At 41.9% G+C, this 24,690-nt stretch overlaps 1 protein-coding gene across 1 annotated transcript in view; it reads right to left on the bottom strand.

Annotated features, from left to right (window-relative positions):
* Window positions 1-23,819, bottom strand: part of LOC105526500 (cell cycle control protein 50C) — a 26,554-nt gene extending 2,735 nt beyond the window's left edge. The window contains exons 1-6 of the mRNA XM_011962501.1: window positions 23,628-23,819; window positions 19,456-19,570; window positions 15,381-15,484; window positions 14,209-14,296; window positions 13,642-13,782; window positions 1,326-1,535 (exon numbers count right to left, since the gene is read on the bottom strand). Coding sequence (XP_011817891.1) covers window positions 1,326-1,535; window positions 13,642-13,782; window positions 14,209-14,296; window positions 15,381-15,484; window positions 19,456-19,570; window positions 23,628-23,819 — 850 coding nt within the window. The remainder of the gene's footprint in view (window positions 1-1,325; window positions 1,536-13,641; window positions 13,783-14,208; window positions 14,297-15,380; window positions 15,485-19,455; window positions 19,571-23,627) is intronic.
* Window positions 23,820-24,690: the final 871 nt, after the last annotated feature.

Genomic DNA, 24,690 nt, shown 5'->3' with positions numbered 1-24,690 from the left:
CTGACCTCGTGATCCGCCCGTCTCGGCCTCCAAAAAGTGCTGGGATTACAGGCTTGAGCCACCGCGCCCGGCCGACCTCATCTCTTAAAAAAAAAAAACAGAGAGAGAGAATTAGTTGGGCATGGTGGTGAGTGCCTGTAGTCCAAGCTACTTGAGAGACTGAGGTGGGAAGATCACTCGAATCTAGGAGGTCAAGACTGCAATGAGATGTGACTGCACCACTGTACTCTGGCCTGGGCAACACAGCAAGACCCTGTCTCAAAAGCAAATATGTAAATAAAAGTGAAAATAAGCATATGTCTCCTGAGTTGGACCATAGATCCCTAACTGTTAGGGCACCATCTCCCACATGCTGGCTTTGTGCCTAAGGGAGGGAGGAACATGGCGTCTTCAGTGTAGAGCCTGTCGCAGACTTCATGTGGATTTGGATGAACTGGACCTGTCCCTTGAGTCCAGAGCTCCTGTGGTCTGTGATACTTTTCCCTAGAATAAAAGGTTCTATAGGCTCAGTTTTAGTAATTTTTAGTCTATATTTACTTATCAAACTCCTATTTTCATAGTCTTCCATCTCCTCCCATCCTATCTGGCATGCTTCTCCTCACAGTTTTTTTAACAGATTTCTAGGCCTGGTGTTATTTAATCTTCCTTTCTTTTTTTTTTTTTTGAGACAGTCTCAGTCTGTCACCCAGGCTGAACTGCAGTGGTGCGACCTCGGCTCACTGTAACCTCCACCTCCCAGGTTCAAGCGATTCTCCTGCCTCACCCTCCTGAGTAGCTGGGATTACAAGCATGTGCCACCACACCTAGCTAATTTTTTTTGTATTTTCAGTAGAGACCAGGTTTCACCATGTTGGTCAGGCTGGTCTCAAACTCCTGACCTCGTGATCCACCTGCCTCGGCCTCCCAGAGAGTTGAGACTGAGAGAATTCTACAAAAACAAAAACGAAAAAAAGCAAAAACAAAAACAAAAAAAGCCTTGCTAAACTAACCTTTATCTTCCTAGTTACGTTTCTACAATTGCCATTCTTTGTTCAGTCTAGCATATGAACACTTAGACTTAGTCACTTCTTTTTTTAGTCTCCATTTTTCTTGTAAGGGCTCACATGTACATGTAAAGGCATAACATTCGTATGCTTTTCTCTTGTTAATCTGTCAGTCCCAGCTGGAGCCCCTGGGAGGGAACAGGAGAATTTTATCCTCCCTTACACATGTTTTTTTTTTTTTGGTATACAGATTTGATTGGAAAATAGAAAAGTACAGAATCTCAACAACCAGCAGCCAGGTTTTCTTTCATCTCCAGAAAGAAAAGTGGTATGAAAGGATACTATAGGTTATGTTGAAGCTATAATTACCAGCAGGCAAGCCTTCTATAAAACGGTGTGTTCGATTGAGTCGACCATACTGTGTTTTGAAAGTGGGAAAGGCAGCTGCCCGCATCCACACAATGAAGTCATCATTGAGGAAGCCATTGTTTCTTGGATCCTTTTTATCCAAGTCATAGACAGGCTTGGGCCAGTTTGGAGGCTTTGTGGTTCCTGTGGGAAGAAAATAAGTGATATGATAGAGAAAAAAAATCATCTATTCTCTTCAGCTTTCTTTAGAATGTAGAAAATGAAAGAACTTCTGCATTCTTGAGGAAATAGAAATAGAAATTATAGTTTTTTAAAAAGTGTGTATGTGTGTGTTAGCTACCTGAGTGTGCAACCATGAAAAATAATGGCTTTAAAGATTCTAAAGATTCATGATATTTTCATTAAGTTAATAAAGAGTAGAATATTGGCTGGGTGTGGGGGCTCATGCCTGTAGTCCCAACACTTTGGGAGGCCCAGGTGGGTGAATCACTTGAGGTCAGGGGTTCAAGACCAGCCTGGCCAACATGGTGAAACCTATTTCTACTAAAAATACAAAAATTAGCTGGGCGTGGTGGTGCATTCCTGTAATCTCAGCTACTTGGGAGGGTGAGGCAGGAGAATTGCTTGAACCTGGAAGGTGAAGATAGCAGTGAGCTGAGATTGCACCATTGCATTCCGACCTAGGCGACAGAGTGAGTAAGACTCTGTCTCAAAAAAGAAAAAAAAAAAAAAAAAAGAGCAGACTATCAAATTATATGCATACTGTGTCTTCAACTACATTCAATGCATATAAAGTGTTTAAAAAAATAGAACAACTCGGCCGGGCGCGGTGGCTCAAGCCTGTAATCCCAGCACTTTGGGAGGCCGAGACGGGCGGATCACGAGGTCAGGAGATCGAGACCATCCTGGCTAACACTGTGAAACCCCGTCTCTACTAAAAAATACAAAAAACTAGCCGGGCGAGGTGGCGGGCGCCTGTAGTCCAGTCCCAGCTACTCAGGAGGCTGAGGCAGGAGAATGGCGTAAACCCGGGAGGCGGAGCTTGCAGTGAGCTGAGATCCGGCCACTGCACTCCAGCCTGGGTGACAGAGCGAGACTCCGTCTCAAAAAAAAAGAACAAAATGATCATGGCGTTTGCATTCAGTGATAAACACAGGAAATACCTTTTTAAAACTTTTATTGGGAAATATCTTTATTTTATTTAATTTTACTAGTAATCTAAGGAGTGCAAATTAAACCAAGATACCATTTTCATCTAAAAATTGGTTAATATTTAACAACAAAAAAGTGACAATCATTGAAGAGGCAATAGAAATGAGAACTCTTGTACAGAGCAGATATGTGCACTAACTTCTTCGGCAATCTAGGAACATGCATTGAATGCTTTAATATTTTGCATACATTTTGGCCCAGAAATTCTGTTTCTAGGAATGTATTCTAAGGAAATAACATGGCATGAAGATTGGGTTACATAGATGTTCACTGCAGCACTGCATCTAAGAGCTAAAGCTGGAAGGAGAGAGGAGAAATTGGTAAGTGGGAGGAAGTGGAAAGCAAAGGCATTGTGAGCCTGTTCTCAAGCCAGGAAGCCTGGTAGGTTTGGGAGCTGCAGAAATGTTGGAAGCACAGGGTGGAGGGTGGTTCCAGGAGAGGAGCCCGTTGGGTTTACCGTCATTCTCACACTTCCCACTTTACAACAGGAGGCATGTTTGTCTCTCCCACTCTATAGGAGACTTGAGAACAGTGTCATCCTCATCTGTGTTTTCAATAGCATTGAGTCTAGTGCCTGGCCCACAGTAGGTATTAAATAAATGCTAGATAAAGGGATGAAAGGTTCCAGTTAAATCTGATGACAAAAACCATTAAGAATGTAAAGAGCTAGTCAGAAAGAGTAAATTGCTTAATGAAAATGTTACTTCCATAAAGCCAGTTCTACTATTTGTAGGATGCTAGAATGCTAAATAGGGAGTCACTCTTTCTCAGCTCTGATTACTGACTAAACTATGTTCTAAAAGAAACCCAGACCTGTTTTCTAAGCTTGGGCTGTGATGCTTGTAAAAGTATATGTAGAGTGTTGTTGGGTTAATCTGCTGACATATGTTTCTACACTTATATTCTCCTGGGAAGTAATCCTCTGCTGGAGCATCTTCTGCAAATATTGTACAGTCCACTTATTTTGGCTCTTCCCAAGACTGCAGTCACTGACGCTAGAGGAATTTTGATCAAAATTGAAATTGCCTTTGGCACCTGCACTGTGGACTTCACCTTGTGTCTACTTTGGCCTGAGCTCATGACTGAAGGTCCTATGAGTGTCCTATGAGCCACTGACATCAGAATCACCCAGGGGGCTTGTTAAAAATGCAGGTTCAAGCATATCCTCCCCTCCCAACTCCTACTTCTATGCCATCCCATGTCTTCAGAGAGTATGAAAAGTATGGTCTAAGAGACATCAACTTCATTTTCTAAGTTCATTCGGGTCGTTTGTATTGATCCATTTATTCATCTATAAGCATTTCTTTTTTTAATAACATTATTTTTTTCTTGGGAGCATAGATTCAAGGTGGCCTGCATCTATGTTCCTAAGCATGTCTTATACAAAACTGCAAAAGACCGAATCTCTTTCTTCAAGGATTACAGGCTGTGGGCATGACAGGTATATAAACAGATAATTAGAGTGTAATGTGGTAACTCTTACAATAAAGGTAAGAACAAAGTGCAGCAGGAGATGAGAGAAAGCTAAGGACCTTTCGTGTACAGGCCTATGGTTATGTGGTAAGAAAATGCTACAGAATGTGGCCAAGTCCCTTTTGAAAACAGTGATGAGAGAAAGCTAAGGACCCTTCATGTATAGGCCTACGGTTATGTGGTAAGAAAATGCTACAGAATGTGGCCAAGTCCCTTTTGAAAACAGTAATTCAATTATAGATACAGTGACCATATATATCAATTTGCCTAGCACAGTCCCAGTTTATGTCTGTTGTCCATTATCTCATCTAATTTAGCTTGTATCCCACACAAGGTACATATAATTTCATCCTTTCAGCATCCAGCCATGATCTTAGCTAGTAATATGTGAGATGTCCATGTGCAGTGAATGGAATGCTTACTTTTACATATGATTATACATGAAAGTCAACCAGAGACCCTTCCAGTCAAAACATAATAAAACTTATCCCTGTAACCCATGCAAGCTGTTAAGCATTCCAGCCAGTTAGGCAATAGTTTCTTTCTGTGTTAGCCTATGAGATGTGTGAAGCTGCCAGGCTGCAAATCAACGGGGTCAGTGAGAAACGTGGAAAATTATGGGTTAGGTTATGGATACATGATGCATGTGTGGGAACTAGATACTGAGCAGTCCTGCTGAGAGTAGTTTGAACTCTCTTGCAACAGTGGTTCTGTTACTTTATTTTATTTTATATTTATTTATTTTGAGATGAAGTTTTGCTCTTTCATCCAGGCTGGGGTGAAGTTGGCTCACTCCAACCTCTGCCCTCCAGGTTCAAGCAATTCTCCTGCCTCAGCCTCCTGAGTAGTTGGGATTATAGGTGCCTGCCACCATGCCTGGCTAATTTTTGTATTTTTAGTAGAGATGGGGTTTCATCACGTTGGCCAGGCTGGTCTCGAACTCCTGACCTCAGGTGATCCACCCACCTTGGCCTCCCAAAGTGCTAGGATTACAGGGGTGAGCCACTGCACCTGGCCTTGTTACTTATTATATGGTGTGACTATATAACTATTGTATTTGGTAATAGTTTCTTATTTGCTAATAATTCATTTTAGCTGTGAAGAGCTAAAAAATGGAAAACACGTATTTCATGTAAAGTTCAGTACAGTTTTTTAAGATGATTGAACATTATACTTGCAATATTGGTTGATATTTACCCCCCACCATGGGTACCAGAGTGGTCTCAAATGACCATGTGCAAATCAAAAGATATACATCTGCTGAAGAACATTAGAATCTACTTCAAAAGTTTATGCTTATTTTTTAAAGATTGTGTCCAAAGACAACAATCTGTAGAAGTTCCACTTATATCATTGTGTGAGCATGACTTTTCATTTAGATCAAATGAATTTCCTTCTAGTTTCACTTTTTTATCACATTTTGTTTTGTTTTGTTTGTTTGTTTAGAGACAGGGTATCGCCATGTTGCCCAGGCTGGACTGGAACTCCTGGGTTCAAGCGACCCTCCTCCCCAACCTCCCTCTCGAGAGCAGAGATTGCAGGTGTGCACAGCTATGCCTAGCTACTGGTTGTTGATGTTTTCTTTTTTTGCAATCAAAGAGCAGCTTTTAATGTGTTGGCTTAGTGCAAAAATAATTTGTAAATAGTTAAATGAGGTCAATTTTATATGAATGTATTCAGATACTTCAAATAGAAAAATCAAATAGGTTAATTATAATAATGATTTCATTTTTGTGGGTTTGATTCCTCACAAAGTCAAAGCAAACCTTTTAGAAGTTCAATCTTTGATGATGAAAACTGTGACATTATTATTAACGTTACTATAAGTTCAGTTACAAAATTCAACAATTGGCCAGGTGTAGTGGCTCATGCCTATAATCCCAGCATTTTGGGAGGTCAGGGAGGGTGGGCCACTTTAGCCCAAGAGTTTGATACCAGGCTGGGCAATATGGTGAAACCCCATCTCTATAAAAAACAAACAAAAAACCCCCAAACAAGTTAGCTGGGTGTGGTGGCACGCACCTCTAGTCCCAACTACTCAGGAGGCTGAGGTGGGAGGATAGCTTGAGCCAGGGAGGTGGAGGTTGCAGTGAGCTGAGATTGTGTCACTGCACTCTAGCCTGGGCGACAGACAGCGACTCTGCCTCAAAAAAACCCCAAAAACCAAAAACCAAAACCCCCTAAACAGAATTCAACAATCAGTTTTAAATTGTTTGGTTCTGTAGTGACAACATAACTGCAAATTTGGTGGAGCACAACATCAGAGTAAAGATAATGCTGTTAGTAAATTGAGAAATTGACAGAGAAGAAATGTACTTAAAATTAGTCATGGTACATACATAATTCACAGTTGTATCCAAATAGGCTACAATATTTTGTTAATCAAAAGGAGAGCTGTAGTTGTACAAATTCAAGTATTTTTGTATATTAGCAGTTAGAAAAACTGAATTTTCTTTTTCTATTTTTTGAGATGGAGTCTTACTCTGTGGCCCAGGCTGGAATGCAGTGGCGCAATCTTGGCTCACTGCAACCTCTGCCTCTCTGGTTCAAGCGATTCTCCTGCCTCAGCCTCCCAAGTAGCTGGGACTACAGGCGCCCACCACCATGCCCGGCTAATTTTTGTATTTTTAGTAGAGATGGGGTTTCACCATATTGGCCAGGCTGGTCTCGAATGCCTGACCTTGTGATCCGCCCGCCTCGGCCTCCCAAAGTGCTGGGATTACAGGCGTGAGCCACTGCATCTGGCCAAAAAACTGAATTTTCCTTTGCAAAATTTTTATAATGACACATGTTAAATTAAACAAATACTTCAATGTGGTATTATATATGGTCTCTCATTGTTGGGCATCATCAACCAGACAGAATTTTAAAAGGTTTGAACCTCTAAATAACTTTTTTCTGTATCAGACCATGTGTCCTACCACAACCCTGAGATTTCCGGTAAGTAAGCCCTCTAACTTCGGTTGCATTTTGTTCAAAGTAGTTGAAAATCTTTAAACAAAGTATCTGAAATACGGAATACCAAAAACTCTAGTTTTAGAAGATTTAGAGAATTGTAATTATTGAAAACCATGCTTGCAAACAAGAAGGCATTGAAATTTACCCCTAAAAGAGCAAGGGAATCATTGAATATACTACATAATGGGAGTTGAAAATATGTATAAGATTTAATTTTAAAATTCTGTAATTATGCTTTGGAATATCTTGATATATGTGAAGACTCTTTTGATAGTGCTCTTATTTATTTATTGTTTTTATAGAAACAGGATCTTACAACATTTCCCAGGCCAGTATCAAACTTCTGGCTTCAAGCAATCCTCCTGCCTTTGCCTCCCAAAGTGTTGGGATTACAGACATGAGCCCCTGCACTTGGCTGTACTTCCAATTGGACAAAATTTTCTGTGTCAGAATGATACTATATTGAGAAGGTGTAGGATTTTATCTACATTTCATCATGCACTCCAAAGAACCAAAATGAGAAAAAAAACTTATGGGAAGTCAAAAAGACAGTGCTTATGTCAATATTTGGGTTAAAATAGTAACATACTTCAATAAAAAAATGAGAATTGAGAATATCCTCCATTTAGTAAAATTGGCCATAAGCATAATAGATACCTCAGCACTATAGAATATTTTCTCAGTAAAGGAAGTTAGAGTCAAAGGAAAAGAATCAGCTAAAGATGTAAACAATTTCCAATTGATTAACCATTAAATGAGACTTTAAAAAAGATTACAGGCAAGGCATGGGGGCTCATGACTGTAATCCCAGCACTTTGAGAGACTGAGTCAGGAGGATTGCTTGTTTGTTTGTTTGTTTGTTTGTTTATTTATTACCTTCAAATCCTTGTCTCAGGAGCATTATTTGAGGCCAGGAGTTCAAGACCAGCCTTGGCAACATAGTGAGACCCTGTCTCTAAAAAAATTTAAAAATTAGCTGGGTGGGGGCTGGGTGTGGTGGCTCATGCCTGCAATCCCAGCACTTTGGGAGGCAGAGGTGGGTGGATCACCTGAGGTCAGGTGTTTGAGACCAGCCTGATCAATATGGTGAAACCTTGTTTCTACTAAAAATACAAAAATTAGCCAGGTGTGGTGGTGGCATGTGGTGGTGGCATGTGCCTGTACTCCCAGCTATTTAGGAGGCTGAGACAGGAGAACTGCTTGAACCTGGGAGGTGGAGGTTGCAGTGAGCCAAGATCCTGCCACTGCACTCCAGCCTGGGCAATGGAACAAGACTCTGTCTGGAAAAAAAAAAAAATTAGGAAAAAAAAAAATTAGCTGGATGTGGCAGCATGTTCCCGTAGTCCCAGCTACTTGGGGTGGCTGCTGAGTGGGAGGATAGCTTGAGCTTAGGAGGTCAAAGCTGCAGTGAGTGGTCATTGAGCCACTGCACTTTAGCCTGGGCAACAAAGTGAGACCCTGTCTCAAAAAGAAAAAAAAAAAAAGGTTACAATTTTGTGAAAAAAATTAACAAGGCCTTGGTAAAAATATATAAATTCATTAGAAAAATACACAGGTACGTAATGAAGACAGATATGGCCAATAAACTCATTAAAGCATGTGAGTATGTATGAATAATAATTATTCTGCTTGTTATCCCTTTTTTAGATTTACTTTTATTTTTAAATTTGTAAAAATTCACCTTTTTCTGTGTAAGAGCTGGTAACTAAAAATAAAGAATAAAAGTAAGATTTACAGTTTACTTATTTGTTTTTGATATATTTGTACATATTTATGAGGTGCATGTGAAATTTTGTTACATGCATAGAATGTGTAATGATCATGGTGTATTTTTTTTTTTGATGTGCCACTGGATTTGATTTGCTAGTATTTTGTTGAGGATTTTTGCATTCATGTTCATCAGGGATATTGGCCGATAGTTTCCATTTATTTTGTTGGGTCCTTGTCTGATTTTGGTATCAGAGTAATAATGCTAGTCTTGCAGAATTAGAGAGTTATAGAAAGTTCCCTCATCTTCAGTTTTTTGGAATAGTTTGAGGAGGATTGGTATTAGTTATTCTTTATACATTTGGTAGGATATTGCAGTAAATCCATCCAATCCTGACGTTTTCTTTGCTGGAAGATTTTTTATTACTGACTCAGTCTTGCTCCTCATTATTTGTCTGCTCAGGTTTTCTATTTTTTCCTAATTTAAACTTAGTTCAAACTTGAACAAGTTTGAATCTTTATTGAAACTTAGTTCAAACAAGGTTGTATGTTTCCAGGAATTCATTTCCTCCAGGTTTTCCAGTTTGTTAGCATAAAAGTTTGTTAGCTGTTCATAATAGTCGCAGATGATCTTTTCTTTCCTTGTAGTATCAGTTGTAATGCCTCCTTTTGCATTTCTGATTTCGCTTATTTGGAGCATCTCTCTTCTTTTCTTGGTTAGTCCAGCTAGTGATTTATCAATTGTGTTTGTCTCTTCCACACAACAAATCTCAATAAACGTTTAAAAACTGAAATCATACCAAGTATCTTCCTGGACCACAGTGGAATAAAACTAGAAATCAGTTCCAAGAGGAACTCTTGAAACTGTACAAATACATGGAAATTAACATACTCTCGAACACATTTCTTTTTGATTGGGATCTGTTGCTGGAGAATTATTGTGTTTCTTTGGAGGTATCCTATTTCCTTGGTTTTTCATGTTTCCTGTATCCTTCCATTGATATCTGTGCATCTGATACAACAGTCACATCTTCCAATTTTTAAATTTTGCTTTTATGGGGGAGGATTTTTTTTAAAGATATGTCTGTGGTGTTGGTTGGGTAGGGCACTTTGGCGTTGATTCTGGGTGCATGCAGTAGGATAGTTTTGAAACCTCCTTTGCAAAATTATAACAGTAAGAGAAATCTGACATGACTGACTCTATCTTGCCTCTAGCCCCACAGGTTGGCTGCCCCAGCTCATTCCTGGGCGTAGGCCAAGTTAACTTTGGGAGAAGTTTATAGTTTGAGTGATAATAGTTCTTTCTCAAAATTAAACTGTTCTTACAAAACTAATGAAAGACTGCCAAGTTAGGAGGATGAGAGGGGCTTGAATTCTAAATAATTACCAGCCATTATTTGGAAGTCATAAGATTTGCAACTTCCCCAGTTACTTGCAGATAACATCACTATTGTAGAACCTGAGATTGGCCTTTTGAGATGTCTTTTCAGGTTTTTGCATTTCTGACAACTGGATGGCCGCACCTGGACCTGCCAAACAGTCCTGTGGCCCTCATCCCGGAACTGACTCAGCACAAGAGGACAGCTTTGATTCCCTATGATTTTATCTCTGACCCAACCAATCAGCATGTTTCCTACCCTACCTACCCCTACCAGGAGGTGGACCTCCTGCCCACCAAACCATCTAACTCCTAAACTCCGAGCCTTAATGGCGATTGATCTGAGTAATAACTCCATTTCCCGTGTGGTGTGGCCGGCCTCAGATCAACTAAAATCTTGCTTTACTGCAATGACATGGTCTCAGTGAGTCAATTTTGTTTACGGAAGGGCAGGAAGACCCTTTGGGTAGTTGCAGTGTTTGATTTCTTTGGCTTTAAACAGCATCCATGGTGTCAGTGATTAAACAGCATCCATGGTGTCAGGTTTCTTCTGTGGCTCAGAGTGTGGTTGTTAGTGGAGGCTGTGGTGAAGTTTTGCTGGGAACTAGGGCACCAGTTAGGCCAGTGTTTGGGCCCAGTGGTGGCAGCAGTGAACTGAGCATGGGGGTCCTTGGACCCCATGATGTACACTGTGACTAGTATTAGGAAGCCCGGCAGGCTGCTTCTTGGGTCTCCAGAAGGCTTGCCTCGGGTGCCAGGAATGGCAGTGGTGGGCCAGGTGGATTGATGGCTTCTTGAGTGTCTGGGCAGTGGATGTGGTGTGGACAATGGCAGTAGCAGTGGTGGGACAACCCTCTGGGACCCCAGTGGTCCTTGCTGGTGTTGGTGGTAGCACCATGGGTTGGGCAAGTCAGTTGCCAGAGGTGTAGGTGGCATATGTGGGTGGGTGCCAGCTGTGGTGGTAGCAACAGGTTGTGTGGGCCTAACCTCAGATGCTGGGAGGAGTCCTCATGTGCCACTGGTGGTGGGCTGGCTGTGCAGTTCCCAGGCTCCTGGACCATGTGCTCAGGTATTGCAGGGGTTGTAGCCAGGCTGGGCAATGCCCTCAGGCTCCCTAGTGGTACAGGCAGATGCTGACTGCAGTGGGCCAGAGTGGAGTGACCCCAAGGCCATAGGCAGAATACTCATGTTGGGCTGTAGCCTTCCTAGTGATGAAGGCAGAGTTGTTTTTTTCTGTTTTGTTTTGTTTTTTTGAGATGAAGTCTCACTCTGCCCAAGCTGGAGTGCAGTGTCGCGATCTTGGCTCACTGCAACCTCTACCTCCCGGGTTCAAACGATTCCCCTGCCTCAGCCTCCCGAGTACCTGGGACTACATGCATCCGCCACCATGCCCGGCTACTTTTTGTATTTTTAGTAGAGGTGGGGTTTCACTATGTTGGCCAGGCTGGTCTTGAACTCCTGACCTTGTGATACACCCACCTCAGCCTCCCAAAGTGCTGGGATGACAGGCGTGAGCCACTGCGCCTGGCCTGTTTTTCTTTGTCATCCAGGCATTTGAAAACACATGGCTGCCCCTCTGCTGGGGCAGATTGCTACCTGTGGCTCCTGTTGCTGCCCAGGCAGAAGGCTCAGGCAGCTGCCCAGGATGCAGTCTGGTATGGGCTGAGCCTCAAAATGGTGCTGTGCTGCAGCTGCTTAGGACTTGGGAGTTGGTGGGACCCAGCATGAGTTCTCTTTCTGGGGTAATGCCTTCACGCGGTTTCCAGGGAGCTCCCTGTGTTAGTCTCATGGCCATGAAGGTCAAGGCTAGGGTTACAGGAGTCAGCAGTGGGAATATGAACTGCTGGAGATCTCCCACTTACTCTTTTCCCTCACTAGGGGGCCTCCCCAGACTTTCAACCGATCCCAGCCAAACAGGCGGCCTTTCTCTCCTTCCTCGCTTTTGGTGCATCTGTTAGAGTAGGTAGTTAGGCAAGCAAGGGCAGGGCAGGAGAGGCACCCAACCCAGGAATGTCAGGTGACCGTCAGGTGATAGTCAGGTGGTTGTTAAACTGTCTCTGTAAAATAATAATCGGTTGCAGCTGGCGCCAGGGACCAGCAGGCTCCTAGTAGGCAATACCCAAAGCTGGTGATCATCCGCTTTCCAATAAAATCTCGAGTTGGGTGAGCAGGCTCAAGCATGTACACTAAGAGGCAGAATGGAGGCGTTTAACTGATACATGATTTTCCTCTAGGAACATTTGAGTGGTAAGGAAAAAAATGCCTCAAATGAGCATATGCACAACTTTAGTAAACCCATGGTGCGTGTGCCCCCACCCCGCCGCCTAACCCTGCCAAATGCCGGCAGGCCATTGTGCGTGCAGACAGCCCACCCCAAGGGAAAATCAAGGCAGGAGAGATGCAAATTCCAGAACCACACCAATGTATAAAACCCCAAGTCAAAGGCTGAATAGGGCACTTGGATCTCTCGAGTCGTGTGCTTGGCCCTTTTCCAAGGGTACTTTACTTCCTTTCATTCCGGCACTAAAACTTTTTAATAAACTTTCACTCCTGCTCTAAAACTTGCCGCCTCGGTCTCTCCCTCTGCCTTCTGCCCCTTGGCCAAATTCTTTCCTTAGAGGAGGCAACAATCAAGTTGCTGCAGACCCCTGTGGATTCACCACTGGTAACACCTCCCATCACTTCTCTGTTGAATTCTAGTATTCTCTTGTAAGTTCCAAGAGTGATTACCTACTCACCCTCTGTGGTTCCTGTCTTTGGAAGAAGCAAGTACCAGATACATCTAGTCAGCCATCTTGAAGCACCCCCAGGACTCAGCTTATGTTATCTTTTAATGTTTAGATAATAACTGGAATAGTTTTTTTAAAAGTGGGTTTAATGTACATGCTATTTTGATTTTTGAATTTTTTTTTTTGAAAGAGTCTCACTCTGTTACCCAGGCTGGAATGCAGTGGCGCAATCCTGGCTTGCTGCAACCTCCACCTCTCAGGTTCAAGCAATTCTCCAGCCTCATCCTCTCAAGTAGCTGGGACTACAGGCATGCACCACCACACCCAGCTAATTTTTTGTATTTTTAGTAGAGACAGTTTCACAATCTTGGCCAGGCTAATCTCAAACTCCTGTCCTCAAGTGATCTGCCTATCTTGGCCTCCTAAGAAAATAGTTTTAAATTGGATTATTTTATAAGTCCATCAAGATGATGTCAATTTATTGATTGATATATAAAAATTTTAAGTAAATATATAGCTATTCAAGTGCCCCCTTTCACTCTCTAAAAGGTACCAGTTTGGACAACAAATTACATGTTCATCCTTATTATAGCTGAAGCAGTAAGTGTCTTAAACCATTGTCTATTCCCTAATGGAAACTGGAAGAAACCAGGGCATCAATCTTTTCATGTTTTTGATAGGTGTGCCTTGGAGATGTTCATGGTAGGGAGAGTTAGAAGAAAAAGGAGTCAACAAGGAGATAAAGAAGGAGGATTCATAAACATTTCCCCACATGTAAGAAACAAAGTTTTCATAAAGAGATAAGTATATTGAGCTACTGTATGGATCTTACCTCTAAATTCATCAGCAAGATTCTTGGAACTTGGATTCTGAAATCTGACATACTTATCTGTCCACCACATAAGTCCACTCTTTAGCATTGGCACTTTGATTTGTACAGATGAATTAATGTTGTGTAAAAGAATTATGGTGTCTGTAAGGAAATTAAAAATTATGTTAGAGATGCAGTCTCGCAATTTTGCCACCCTTTGAAATGCAGAACCAGACACAGCTGACAAATCAGGGATTTTGCAGACTCTCAACACTTCTACATGCCATGGATGCTAGAATCACAAGACTATTCTTTTTCCTGCCAAAATTGAGCCAATTATTGAAAAATACACTTAAGCTCCATTTAACTCATGTTCCTTGACTATTCCTTCAGATGTTTGGCAAGAGAGAAATTATTTGCAAATGATATACTGTAAGTCAGTGCTCTGGCTTAGTCCAGATGATGTTACAGAATTAAAATGGAACAAAACAAAAAACTGCCACTTAGCTTCAGAGGTGAATTTCTGGACATTTAGGTTGTTACACACTCATGAAAGGGTACATCATGGAGATAGGAAAAGTCACCTACCATTGAACATGCTGTTGGCAATAGCACCACAAGGAACGATAGGGGTCTTATTGTCGGACGTTTTAAATGGGGCACAGTCCTCAACAGCCTGGATGCAAGAGGATACAGCAATGAGACATGCTTTTGGCAAACTCTCTTAGAATGTTAAAAGTGAGAACATTGGCAATGTAAATCACCCCCCAATGACTTATTGGCAGTGACTAAGATTACAGACTGCTGCCTGGTTTTCCTAGGCTTCTGGTTTACTGAGACTGGGAAATTTTTGTGTTTTGGAGATATGTATGTGTGTGGATGTGTGTCTCCGTGTTTTTTCCTCATTAATAATACATAGCATACCTAAAATGTCTGCAAGAAGGAACTTTACCTTACTGGCTGTGCTATATATCACGCTAAATCTATAATGAAGTACATTTTTAAAACCTCTTTTTATTGACATGTAGCTTATTTTATTTTAGTGGTTAAAACAGTAACAACTTACTTTTCACTTGTATCACTATCTAATGGGGTTGTGGAGGTGGTGGGGGGCTTTGTTCCACACAATCACTCAGGGCCTCGACAATATTGAAATATTACATTCAGAAAAGTATAAAAATCATGAGTCTACCACTGGATGACTTATCACAGGGAATCCATGCACACAACTACCAAATACATTTTTAAAAGAGTGGTTGCTAAAAATCACTTTAGTATAATAATGTTGCTATGGAAAAAAATTTCTTTCTAGCTTTTCTTACGCACGCTGAATATCATCTACCAAGAGTAAAAATGTATAATCATAGGTTTTAAAAGGTATTCGATTAAAGGCTTTTACTCAATCGAATAGAGCCTAATTTCCTTAAAGTAGGCTGGATTGAAGGCCCCAATGACAGGAAGGACAATGGTAGTTAGGCTCAGCCACGCTGAGACTAACTACTCAAGGTTGCTATCAAAATGGTGCATGAAGGGATCACCGTTCAGTTGGACAAGATTCACATCACTGCTCTAAAGAGGGAAAGTGCTACTTTTCAATAACAGTTATCCTGAATACCCAGTCCCTTCAGTTTACACAAGAATGAAATCAGCATTTCTGTTTTGTAGCATTTGAGTTTATCTTCCGTCTCTTCTTTTAGACTGAAAAATCCACTTGGTTTAAAAAAAGAAAGAGTATTATACCAGATTAAATCAAGCCTTACTTTTGTGTCTTTGCCCACCAGTTGTTGTCTATTACTTCTGGATCGAACATATCGATACAGGTTCTGATAGAAGCCATACAACTTGTAGTACATATAAACATACCCTGTGTGGGAGAAAAGAAGTAAGAAGAGAGTAAGAAAAATTAACTGGAATATTAATAAACATGGAAATTTTAAAATAAAAGCACAGAAAAAAATTGATAGAAACTCAAAGCCTATTTACGGGAAATAGAAACCCAATAAATCATTTTAAAAAAATCAATTTTGGGGCTGCGCACAGTGGCTCACGCCTATAATCCCAGTGCTTTGGGAGGCCAAGGCAGGAGAATCACTTGAGGCCAGGGGTTTGAGACCAGGCTGGGCAATGTAGCAAAACCCCGTCTCTACAGAAAAAGAAAAAAAGAAAAATGAGGCTGGTGTGGCATGCGCCTATACTTCCAGCTACTCTAGAGGCTGAGGAGAGGATCCCTTGAGCCCAGAAATTCAAAGTTACAGTGACCTATGATCGTGTCATTGCACTCTAGCCTGGGTGACAGCGTGAGACCCTATCTCAAAAAAAAAAAAAAAAAAAAATTACAGTGGGAAATCCTGGTCTATACAGAATTGTTGGAATAACTAAATAACTATTTTTGCATGTTTTTTTAAGGGCTGCTACGTTCTTTTCTTTGAAGATTTTTTATAATCAAGCATATTTTCAATACATAAAATCTGGTTTTATAAATGTCATCATGTCCCAGAAATATGAGGAAAAATGCTTTGCCTAGAGATTGTGGTTGACAGCAAAAATCACGTGATTTTACAGCAAATCCATGAAAAAGAATTTAAAATTCAAGCCATTGAGCATATTTAGGTGCATGTGTACGCTGAGCACGTGAAAGGCACGAGACTGGAAGTTCCTTGCAGTCCCACTCTAGGAATTTATTTATTTATTTATTTGTTTATTTATTTATTTTTAATTTATTTTTTTTTGAGATGGAGTCTCGCTCTGTCGCCCAGGCTGGAGTGCAGTGGCGCCATCTCGGCTCACTACAAGTTCCGCCTCCTGGGTTCATGCCATTCTCCTGCCTCAGCCTCCCAAGTAGCTGGGACCACAGGTACCCGCCACCATACCCTGCTAATTTTTTGTATTTTTAGTAGAAACGGGGTTTCACTGCCTTAGCCAGGATGGTCTCCATCTTCTGACCTCATGATCCACCAGCCTCAGCCTCCCAAAGTGCTGGGATTACAGGCGTGAGTCACCGCGCCCGGCCTAAAATTTTTGTTTTTTTAATCTCTAGGATTTAATGCAGTACCTGGCACATAATACTTGCTTAAGAATGGTGAACTATTTGCTATAGAGAAAAAGATGGAATAATTCACTGATCCAAAAGAAAGAAGGTGATTTTCACCCTAGCAATAAGTAGCCTTGTTGTCAGGAGAGATACGTCTTTCATGTATGCTGCCATGTAAGTAAGGCTGCCCAGCCACAACCTACCACCATGGTTCTACCTTTATGGTAATATATTAAGGCCCTGGAAATTCTCCAGGCAGACTTGATACAGATTTTATTAATAGCACATATGGAAATATCCATATGGATTTAACTAACATATTCGTAGATTTTATTAACAGCACATATAGAAATGTCCAATGTAGCTGTTTAAAATGAATACACTCCATACCTCCAAAATAATGAAGACCTGACTCCAAAAATATAAAAGCCTAACTTTTATTAAGTGCTTCCCATGTGTTGGGTGCTATATTCAGTGCTAGAAGTACAAAAGCATTCCTTTATAAGTCCCTGAGTCCATTGATTCTTTTACCTTGTGCAAAAACAGCATTTTGGAAAGGCTTTGCCTTATTTCCTAAGGACCTTAAGAGCATCTTCTTTAAGATGAGTATGGAAAATGGGAGGTGCTACCCATGGTAAACAGGGAAGGAAAGTCATGGTAAATGTGGCCAGCTTTAGAATGCAAGAAAGGCTGAAGAGCTCAGTCACTTGTAAGAGAATAATTTCCGGAACACTGAAAAAGGAGATGCTGGGCCATGGCGAAGAAGCAGGCTGCATCATAGTCAACAGGGAGTGTTGGCATGAAGGCAAGCAAGCCAGGCTTAGTGGGAAGGACCCATCACATCTCCTCATCCAAAGCAGGAACTTCTATTGTTGACCCATGACGATAGAAAATATGAAATCCACAGAATGGAATTTACCATACATTTTCTTGGAAGCTAAAAAGAGAATTCTACTTAATCAGAGTTATATGTTCACATAAATGACGAAATAAACAGGCACAGAATACTCGGCACACTAGGGACCGGGGTGTTTCCATAACCTCTTTTCAGTGATTATTTGTCCAAGATTTAGCTGAACGAGGCCTCCAAGATCATCTTCTTGATGGTCCCTGGAAGCACAATTCACTTTATGGTGTTTCTTCTCTTTAAATTCAGTGGCACTTTGTGCAGGATTTCTTTGCTTATTTTAAGACAGAGTCTTGCGTGGATTCATTGCTGTGTTTCTGCAGTGTCATGCATGGTAGCTGCCAAGCTGAAGGCCCTGTGATTGCTCTAAGTAGTTTAGTTGGGTTTTTATGAGAAGGCTCTGCCTGAAGGGAATGGTTAGCAGCTAGTAACACTTCATTTGCTGTTTTAGTTTTGAAGGACACTGACAGATGGGAATTGAAGCCCTTTTGGATTTTTTTTTTTTTTCAAAAACTTTAGCATTCTGAGCCCTCAAGACAAAAGGAGAGAGGAAAGAAGAAAGGAAGGAAGGAGGGTATTAAGAGAGGGTGAAGAGAGTGAGGGAGGAAGGGCCAAGACTGCAATGCATTCTTAAAGTTTCAGCAAGGCTGACAGGAAATCCCCAAAGACACCCATCAGAAGAGTCCCCACTCCCAGGAAAGAACCCACCTCGATGTCCCTACTGTGCTCAGCCACTGGCTGAGGTGGCCGTGGAAGCATGACCTTGGTGAAGACACACTGATTTCAGAGCACAGCAGCTGGTGATATCCCTCAATTACACTCCCTGCAGTAGATCTGAGAGGAGCCTTTTCATGGCCTTCACAGTCTTACTTGTTAGTCAAGACTTAATCAAATGAAAAATTTGATTTCCTTCAACTCCTCAAATGTACTTTAAGGTCCTGTTCTGTTTCTGGACACTGCACCTTTCCCCCTGCAGCATCCTCCACACAGACCCGGTCCCCCATCCTTCCCCTTCATAAGTGACTCTACATGGGCCGAATCTAGGTACAGGACGGCCTTCTCTTGAGCTGCTCGCTGAGCATTCTACCTCAAGGCCCTGCTCCCACCTCAAATTCAGCTGGTTCCAAACCAGACTCATCACCTCCTGAAAAATATTCCTCACTTCTCTCCTCCCCTCCCTCCTTCCTTCTCTCCTCCCCTCCCCTCCCCTTTCTAAGGATCAGCGCTCTCCCAATCTCCTCCTGCTCCTTCCCCGTTTCCCCTCAGAGGCTTTGCCCAGTAAATCTCTCGGATGTCTAACCCTGTCTTGGCATCTGCTTCTCAGAGGACTTGACTAACATGAGACTTAAATCAGCCCGTGAGTGGGGACTTCTCTCAATATTTCTTTGGCATTTCTCACAGTGCCTGACAGCCAGACTGTCCCCTTGGGAAATAGGTAATTGCACATGTGGAATGACTTGGGGAGACCCAGGGAAGGTTTCCCCAAGTGTGTGACCCCTGACACCAACCTACTGTGTGACCTTAGTCAAGTTACTTCACCTCTTGGCACATTAATTTTCTCACTATAAAATTAGTGGTTAAATTCCATGTAAATTCACACACAGTCCCTGTGCTGATATTTAGAGTAAAACCTGTTTGGTAGATAAGATTTATGTTATAAAGTTGGATAGGTAAAGAATCGTGCAACTTAGAAACAAAGAAACAAAGGAGGAGAATAATACTCAAAAAGGAGGGAGGGAATATGAACTCAACACTCTTTCGGATTCCCCACCACCATCCTGCTTTATTTTTTATATTTTCAGTTTTGGAAAGCATTTCATGGAAATTGTGAACTTACTGCTAAGTGTTACATAGGAATAGATCAGTGTAAAGTCAACAGAAGTTTCTTGAATTTCACCTACCATCATTTTTCCTGAAAGGTAAAAGGGAATAGAGCAGGTGCATTCTTTGTCAAAATTAGAGGCATTTTCCCGCAGTTTTGCACAATTTGCACATATTCTTGTGTAATTAATCTGTCAGACAAGGAAAAAAATGATTAATTAAAAAGTTACATGGGTACATATCTTAAAATTCAAATCTGGAGTCCACCCAAGTCTCCGCCTGTCTGGGTCAGGCGCAGAGAGTCTGGGACACGAATGTGGCACCTCATGTGTAGGGCCAGTGTTTCTGGGGATGTTCAGGAGCTGTGGGCCTTCCCACAGTCTTTTATGTGGGGACTGGCAGCATTTTGCCACTGGCCCAGAGTTCAGTGTTTCTGTTGCATATTTATATAACCCGTTGTGATGAAGCTTTACCCCCAATCATAAAGAGGTGTCAGTTACTAGGAAGGTATTAGTCAATGACTCATGAGAACTAGGCTTACAGCCTGAGTCTAATCAACTTTATGGGGAAGTCACTTCACTGTTTTTCCATTCTATTGTATGGAAAATATTTATACTAGTGAATTATTCTACATGGCATCCAGAGGAAGTTATTAAAAATGACCAAACAGAAAAAGAAGTATTTCCAAAATGTAAGATTATTGACATATGTTGAATTATTCTGGTCCTAAAATGCTGTTGCATTCTGTTTTTTAAAAGTAAAATTCTGTGAAAAATAGTTTAATGGACTTCTTAAAAAAAGGAAAAAAAAAAAAAAGGGTAGCATGTCCCAAATGGGTGGTTCCTGTGAGCTCTGGCTGAGGCACTGAGTTCTGTGAAGATGCAGCTAGAAGAGTAAGGAGGAGAGGCTCAGGAGAGTGGGCACAGGGCTGTACTTCTGCCTTATCTGCAAGAATGTTCATCTCAGGGGCCCTGGGGCTGTCCTGGGTGCTGCAGTGGGCTGCTTCTGCCTTGCCCTCACTGTGTTGAGGAGTGATTAGACGATTATGGGAGTGTGAGGAGTAGGGAAGCAAGGGAGTGCCTTTCTCCTTGGTAAGGTGCTAGTAGAAGTTAGGGTTCCTTTGAAGGGAAGACCAACAAGGAAGACAGAAGGAATTTTGCATCCTTGTAAAGCTACTAAGGGTTTTGAAGCCCAAAGGTGAAGTGTGAACACTAAATTGAAGATTAGTGAAAATGCTACACTTCATTGTACTTAGATGCTTATATGTAGCTAAATCATTCTTTAAATACACAGCAAGACTTGAACTATTATTTTGAAAATGTTTATGCCATTTCTGTTGGTGGACTACATTTCAATTTATAAAAAGCATTAAAGAACAGGGCCGTATCCCAATGGAGAGACAGCATACTGAATGGTGTCTGGAGGAAACTGGGGTTCTAGTTCAGCCAATCTCTGACCTTGAGTTAAGTGCTTAACCTCTAGGGCCCACATTTTGCCCATCAACATCATTTCATGCAGCAGTTAATTGATCTGTGAGGTCATTGTAGTAGTATACTGGCTACTTCATGAATTCCTCTTGTGAGTTCCGTCAATGTAGTACTCAAGAAAATATTTCATGATCAAATAATTTTTGAGTAGTTGATATCCATGGTGCTTTTTTGCCTAAAAAATATCCCTTATCTATTGTCTATGCAATGACAGTATCCTCAGTTTGCTGCTTGAGTGGACTTGTACATGAATAGCTATGAAATGGAGCAACGATCACAGTCTACTTCTCATAGAATTTTGGAGAGGCAGAAATTATTCTTGTTTAAAGTGATCTGCAGAGAGAGCACATCCTTGTGCCCCAGGGCTGAGTGAGAAGAAAGGCTCAGAAGTCTTTTCTATGATGTCTGTGCCTGATCACATTGGCCTGGAGTGTGTACTCTATATTATCACCCAATAAAATGAAACACTGGTTTTTGAGTATAAAAGTGAAGTGTCAGAAGCAATCCTATCTGAAGCAACTAAAGAAACAAAGTTAGTTGGAAATTGCCTGTAGATTTCATGAGATAAAAGCATTCTGTTTGCAGAGTGGCCATGGCCAATAGTTGGTATGGAATGAGGTCATCTTCTCATGCATGGGTACCTCTTAGTGAAGGCTGCACTCCACAATGGGTGGGTGGGGGGCAGGGTTGCAAGGGAAGAAGAAAGAATGACATGGGAAGGAAGAACCAGAATGAAAGGGATTGGTGAGGAAGAAAGTAGAAAAGTAAATTGCATGAACTCTGTGGAAATGGACATCAACGTTGTAAGCCCATTCCTTTGCTATCCCCTTCAGCAAGGTAAGGTTCATCTCCTCCTGCCATTTTGCCTCTGCCACATGGTGGAGGCTGGTGGGAGTTTACATATAACACTGGAGGTCTTGCTGTCATTTAATTCCCAGGGAGATAAGCTCTGGGAGCTGGAAGTGGGGAGGAAAAAGTGTTAAGTAGAGAGGCAACAGAGCAGTGTGCTTTGGGAGGAGGAGTAGAGCCTGAAAAGACATTTTCCTCTTTGGGTTCTGCACTATCTGCCCTAGTCCATTCTTTCAATAAGTGTGTGCCTATCACGTACTAGGCAATGTGCAAGGAAGCGGATGGTGATGCAGTAAACAGCCAGCCATAGCTAAGCTCTCTGTTCTTACTACATACTATTTTACCTATTCTGTTCTCTGCTCATTGAGGGCACGAATCCACTCTTCCTCATCTTACTCTTCTGCATAGTCAACAGAACCCTTAGGCACCTTCAGACACTTATAAATTTTATTTTATTTTGAGATGGAGTCTCGCTGTGTCACCCAGGCTGGAGTGCGGAGGTGCAATCTTTGTTCACTGCAACCTCTGCCTCCCAGGTTCAAGTGATTCTCCTGCCTCAGCCTCCTGAGTAGCTGGAATTACAGGCATGCACCACCACGCCTGGCTAAGTTTTGTATTTTTAGTAGAGACAGGGTTTCACCGTGTTGGCCAGACTGGTCTTGAACTCCTGACCTCAGGTGATCCACCCGCCTTAGCCTTCCAAAGTGCTGGGATTACAGGCATGAGCCACTGCACCAAGCCGACACTCAAAAACTGTAAACTAATGTTGGTAGACTTGGCCTTCATCTTAATTTTGCCAGTAGCCATGCGGGGAGAGGGAATAGATCAGCTTTCCATGGTTACTTCTTTCAGAGTGGAGCTCATGCGGTCTGGGATGTCCAGAAATCTGCCTGGAGTTGATATGGATGAAACATATACTTAATTCATTAGATTGAATATGGGCATGGGCAATCAAGCCTTAGAGTAGCTCTTGTCTTCCCTCTCTAGACCAGCTTCAGGGATTCTCATCCTCAAACAGCTTGTTAAGTTGGCAAAAGGCTTGTTCCTGAGAGGTCTGCCCTCAGCATCAGCTTTTCTCACTCTGAGTAGAACTTAGTTTGGCTAAATATCCTTAAGATGCCAGAAAGACTTGGGCTTTTGTCTTTCCTGGATCTCAGAGGGAGTTCATCTGCAAAGGGAAAGACACAATGCTTGAAAGTGGGGCAATATTGAAGATCTGTATCTTGGACACTTTGCTCTTTTTATCAATATGACTCATGGGTCTCTGGCAGTCATGTGGCCTTGACTCTCCTTCTGCCTCTATTAGTCACTTGCTCTCTTCCCTGCCAGCATAAGAAAAAAGCTTCAGCCAGGCACGGTGGCTCATGCCTGTAATCCCAGCACTTCAGGAGGCCGAGGTAGGTGGATCATGAGGTCAGGAGTTCAAGACCAGCCTGGCCAACATGGTGAAACCCCATCTCTAATAAAAATACAAAAAAATTAGCCAGGTGTGGTGGCAGGTGCCTGTAATCCCAGCTACTAGGGAGGCTGAGGCAGTAGAATTGCTTGAACACGGGAGGTGGAGGTTACAGTGAGCCAAGGCTATGCCACTGCACGGCAGCCTGGGTAACAGAGCAAGACTCCATCTCAAAAAAAAAAAAAAAAAAAAAGCTTCTAACTTTGTCAGTCCCTTGTACACAAATATGTCTGAGCTCACTGGCATGAGAGTAACTGCCCTCAAGAGGGAGCAGGGATGAACAAAGCCACTCTACACAGATTCTGTCACCATCTGTGACTGCCAGCAGAAAGAGGGATGATCCCATCTCATACAGACGCTCTTGAGGGGCTGTGTTCTCAAACTGACCATACTCACGTATGGTGCCAAAGCTGAAAATTCTCAGAAACTGCATTCAAAACGTAAGATGCGACAAACCTCTATTTCCTGAGTGCTCCTTGCAGACAATATAAGGATGATGCCCATACAAAGGCAGAATATTCCTGTTGTGAAAAAGACAAAGAGGACTCTTCTCGCTGTGAAATATAGCCGGTGGGCGGGTAACTCCTGCTGCTTCAGGGCAGAGTTGTCTGGCAATCTGGACAGGCGATGCTGTGGTCTCTCCTCCATTTTGGTCCTGCAGGTGACTCAGATACTTTTGGGACATTTAGAACATTTTTACTCACAGTAATACCACATAATGGTAATGTGAAATGAATTATGTGAACCCTTCCTTTGAAGTTGCAAAGTCTTTCTGCTTCCTGGATTATTCCTTAACCAGACCTGGTATTTAACGGGAGCTCAGCTCTCTCCAACCAGCCATTACTGAGTATAACTGACTTAGGCTCAAAAAGGTTCTTGTGCTAAATGTCATGCCTAGGATGGATAGTCCCTGGCAAGGTCTGCAGAAACCAACATCTGGTGACACTAGGAAGCAATCACGATGGGCTATTTCTGGGATTTGGTGAGTAATTCAAGGCAAGCCCTTCCTGAGAGGGGGAAATGGATTTATCTTTAGGAACTTGCCTAGATCCTTGGAGATTAATACAAAAAACAAAACTTAGGGCTGTCAGCTTTTCTCCAAATGTGGCTGTGGCTTAACATGAATATAAACTAAATTGGAAAAATGCTCTCAGATCATAGCTAACTTTGCTATTTGTGATAATGAGGAAGAGAGCAGCAAACAAGGAATTGTAGAACACAGATGTCTCATCTCAGCAGCTTCCAGTTTTTTTTCATCCATAAAAAAGACTCTAGTAGAAAATGTAGATTAAAAACATCTCCTCCTAACCTCTCTTAAGTGCATGCTTTGGAGTAGCCTGAATGAGGCAAGAGAAAGGAAAAGAAAGATAATCAGTGAGATGTTCAACATTGAAGTACAGTATTAGGTCTGGTTTTGGGTTTTTCCCTTGTTAGAAATCCACTAACATTATTTTCCTCAGGCCATTAGTAATTAATAATTACTTTTTTTAAAACTGGCATTTAAGATTTAGAATAAGAA

The sequence above is a fragment of the Colobus angolensis genome, unplaced genomic scaffold, assembly GCF_000951035.1.
Source record: "Colobus angolensis palliatus isolate OR3802 unplaced genomic scaffold, Cang.pa_1.0 Scaffold592, whole genome shotgun sequence".
In the NCBI taxonomy this organism is placed as follows: domain Eukaryota; kingdom Metazoa; phylum Chordata; class Mammalia; order Primates; family Cercopithecidae; genus Colobus; species Colobus angolensis.
Note: the sequence above shows the minus strand (reverse complement) of the source record. Positions and strands in the feature narration are given on the sequence as shown.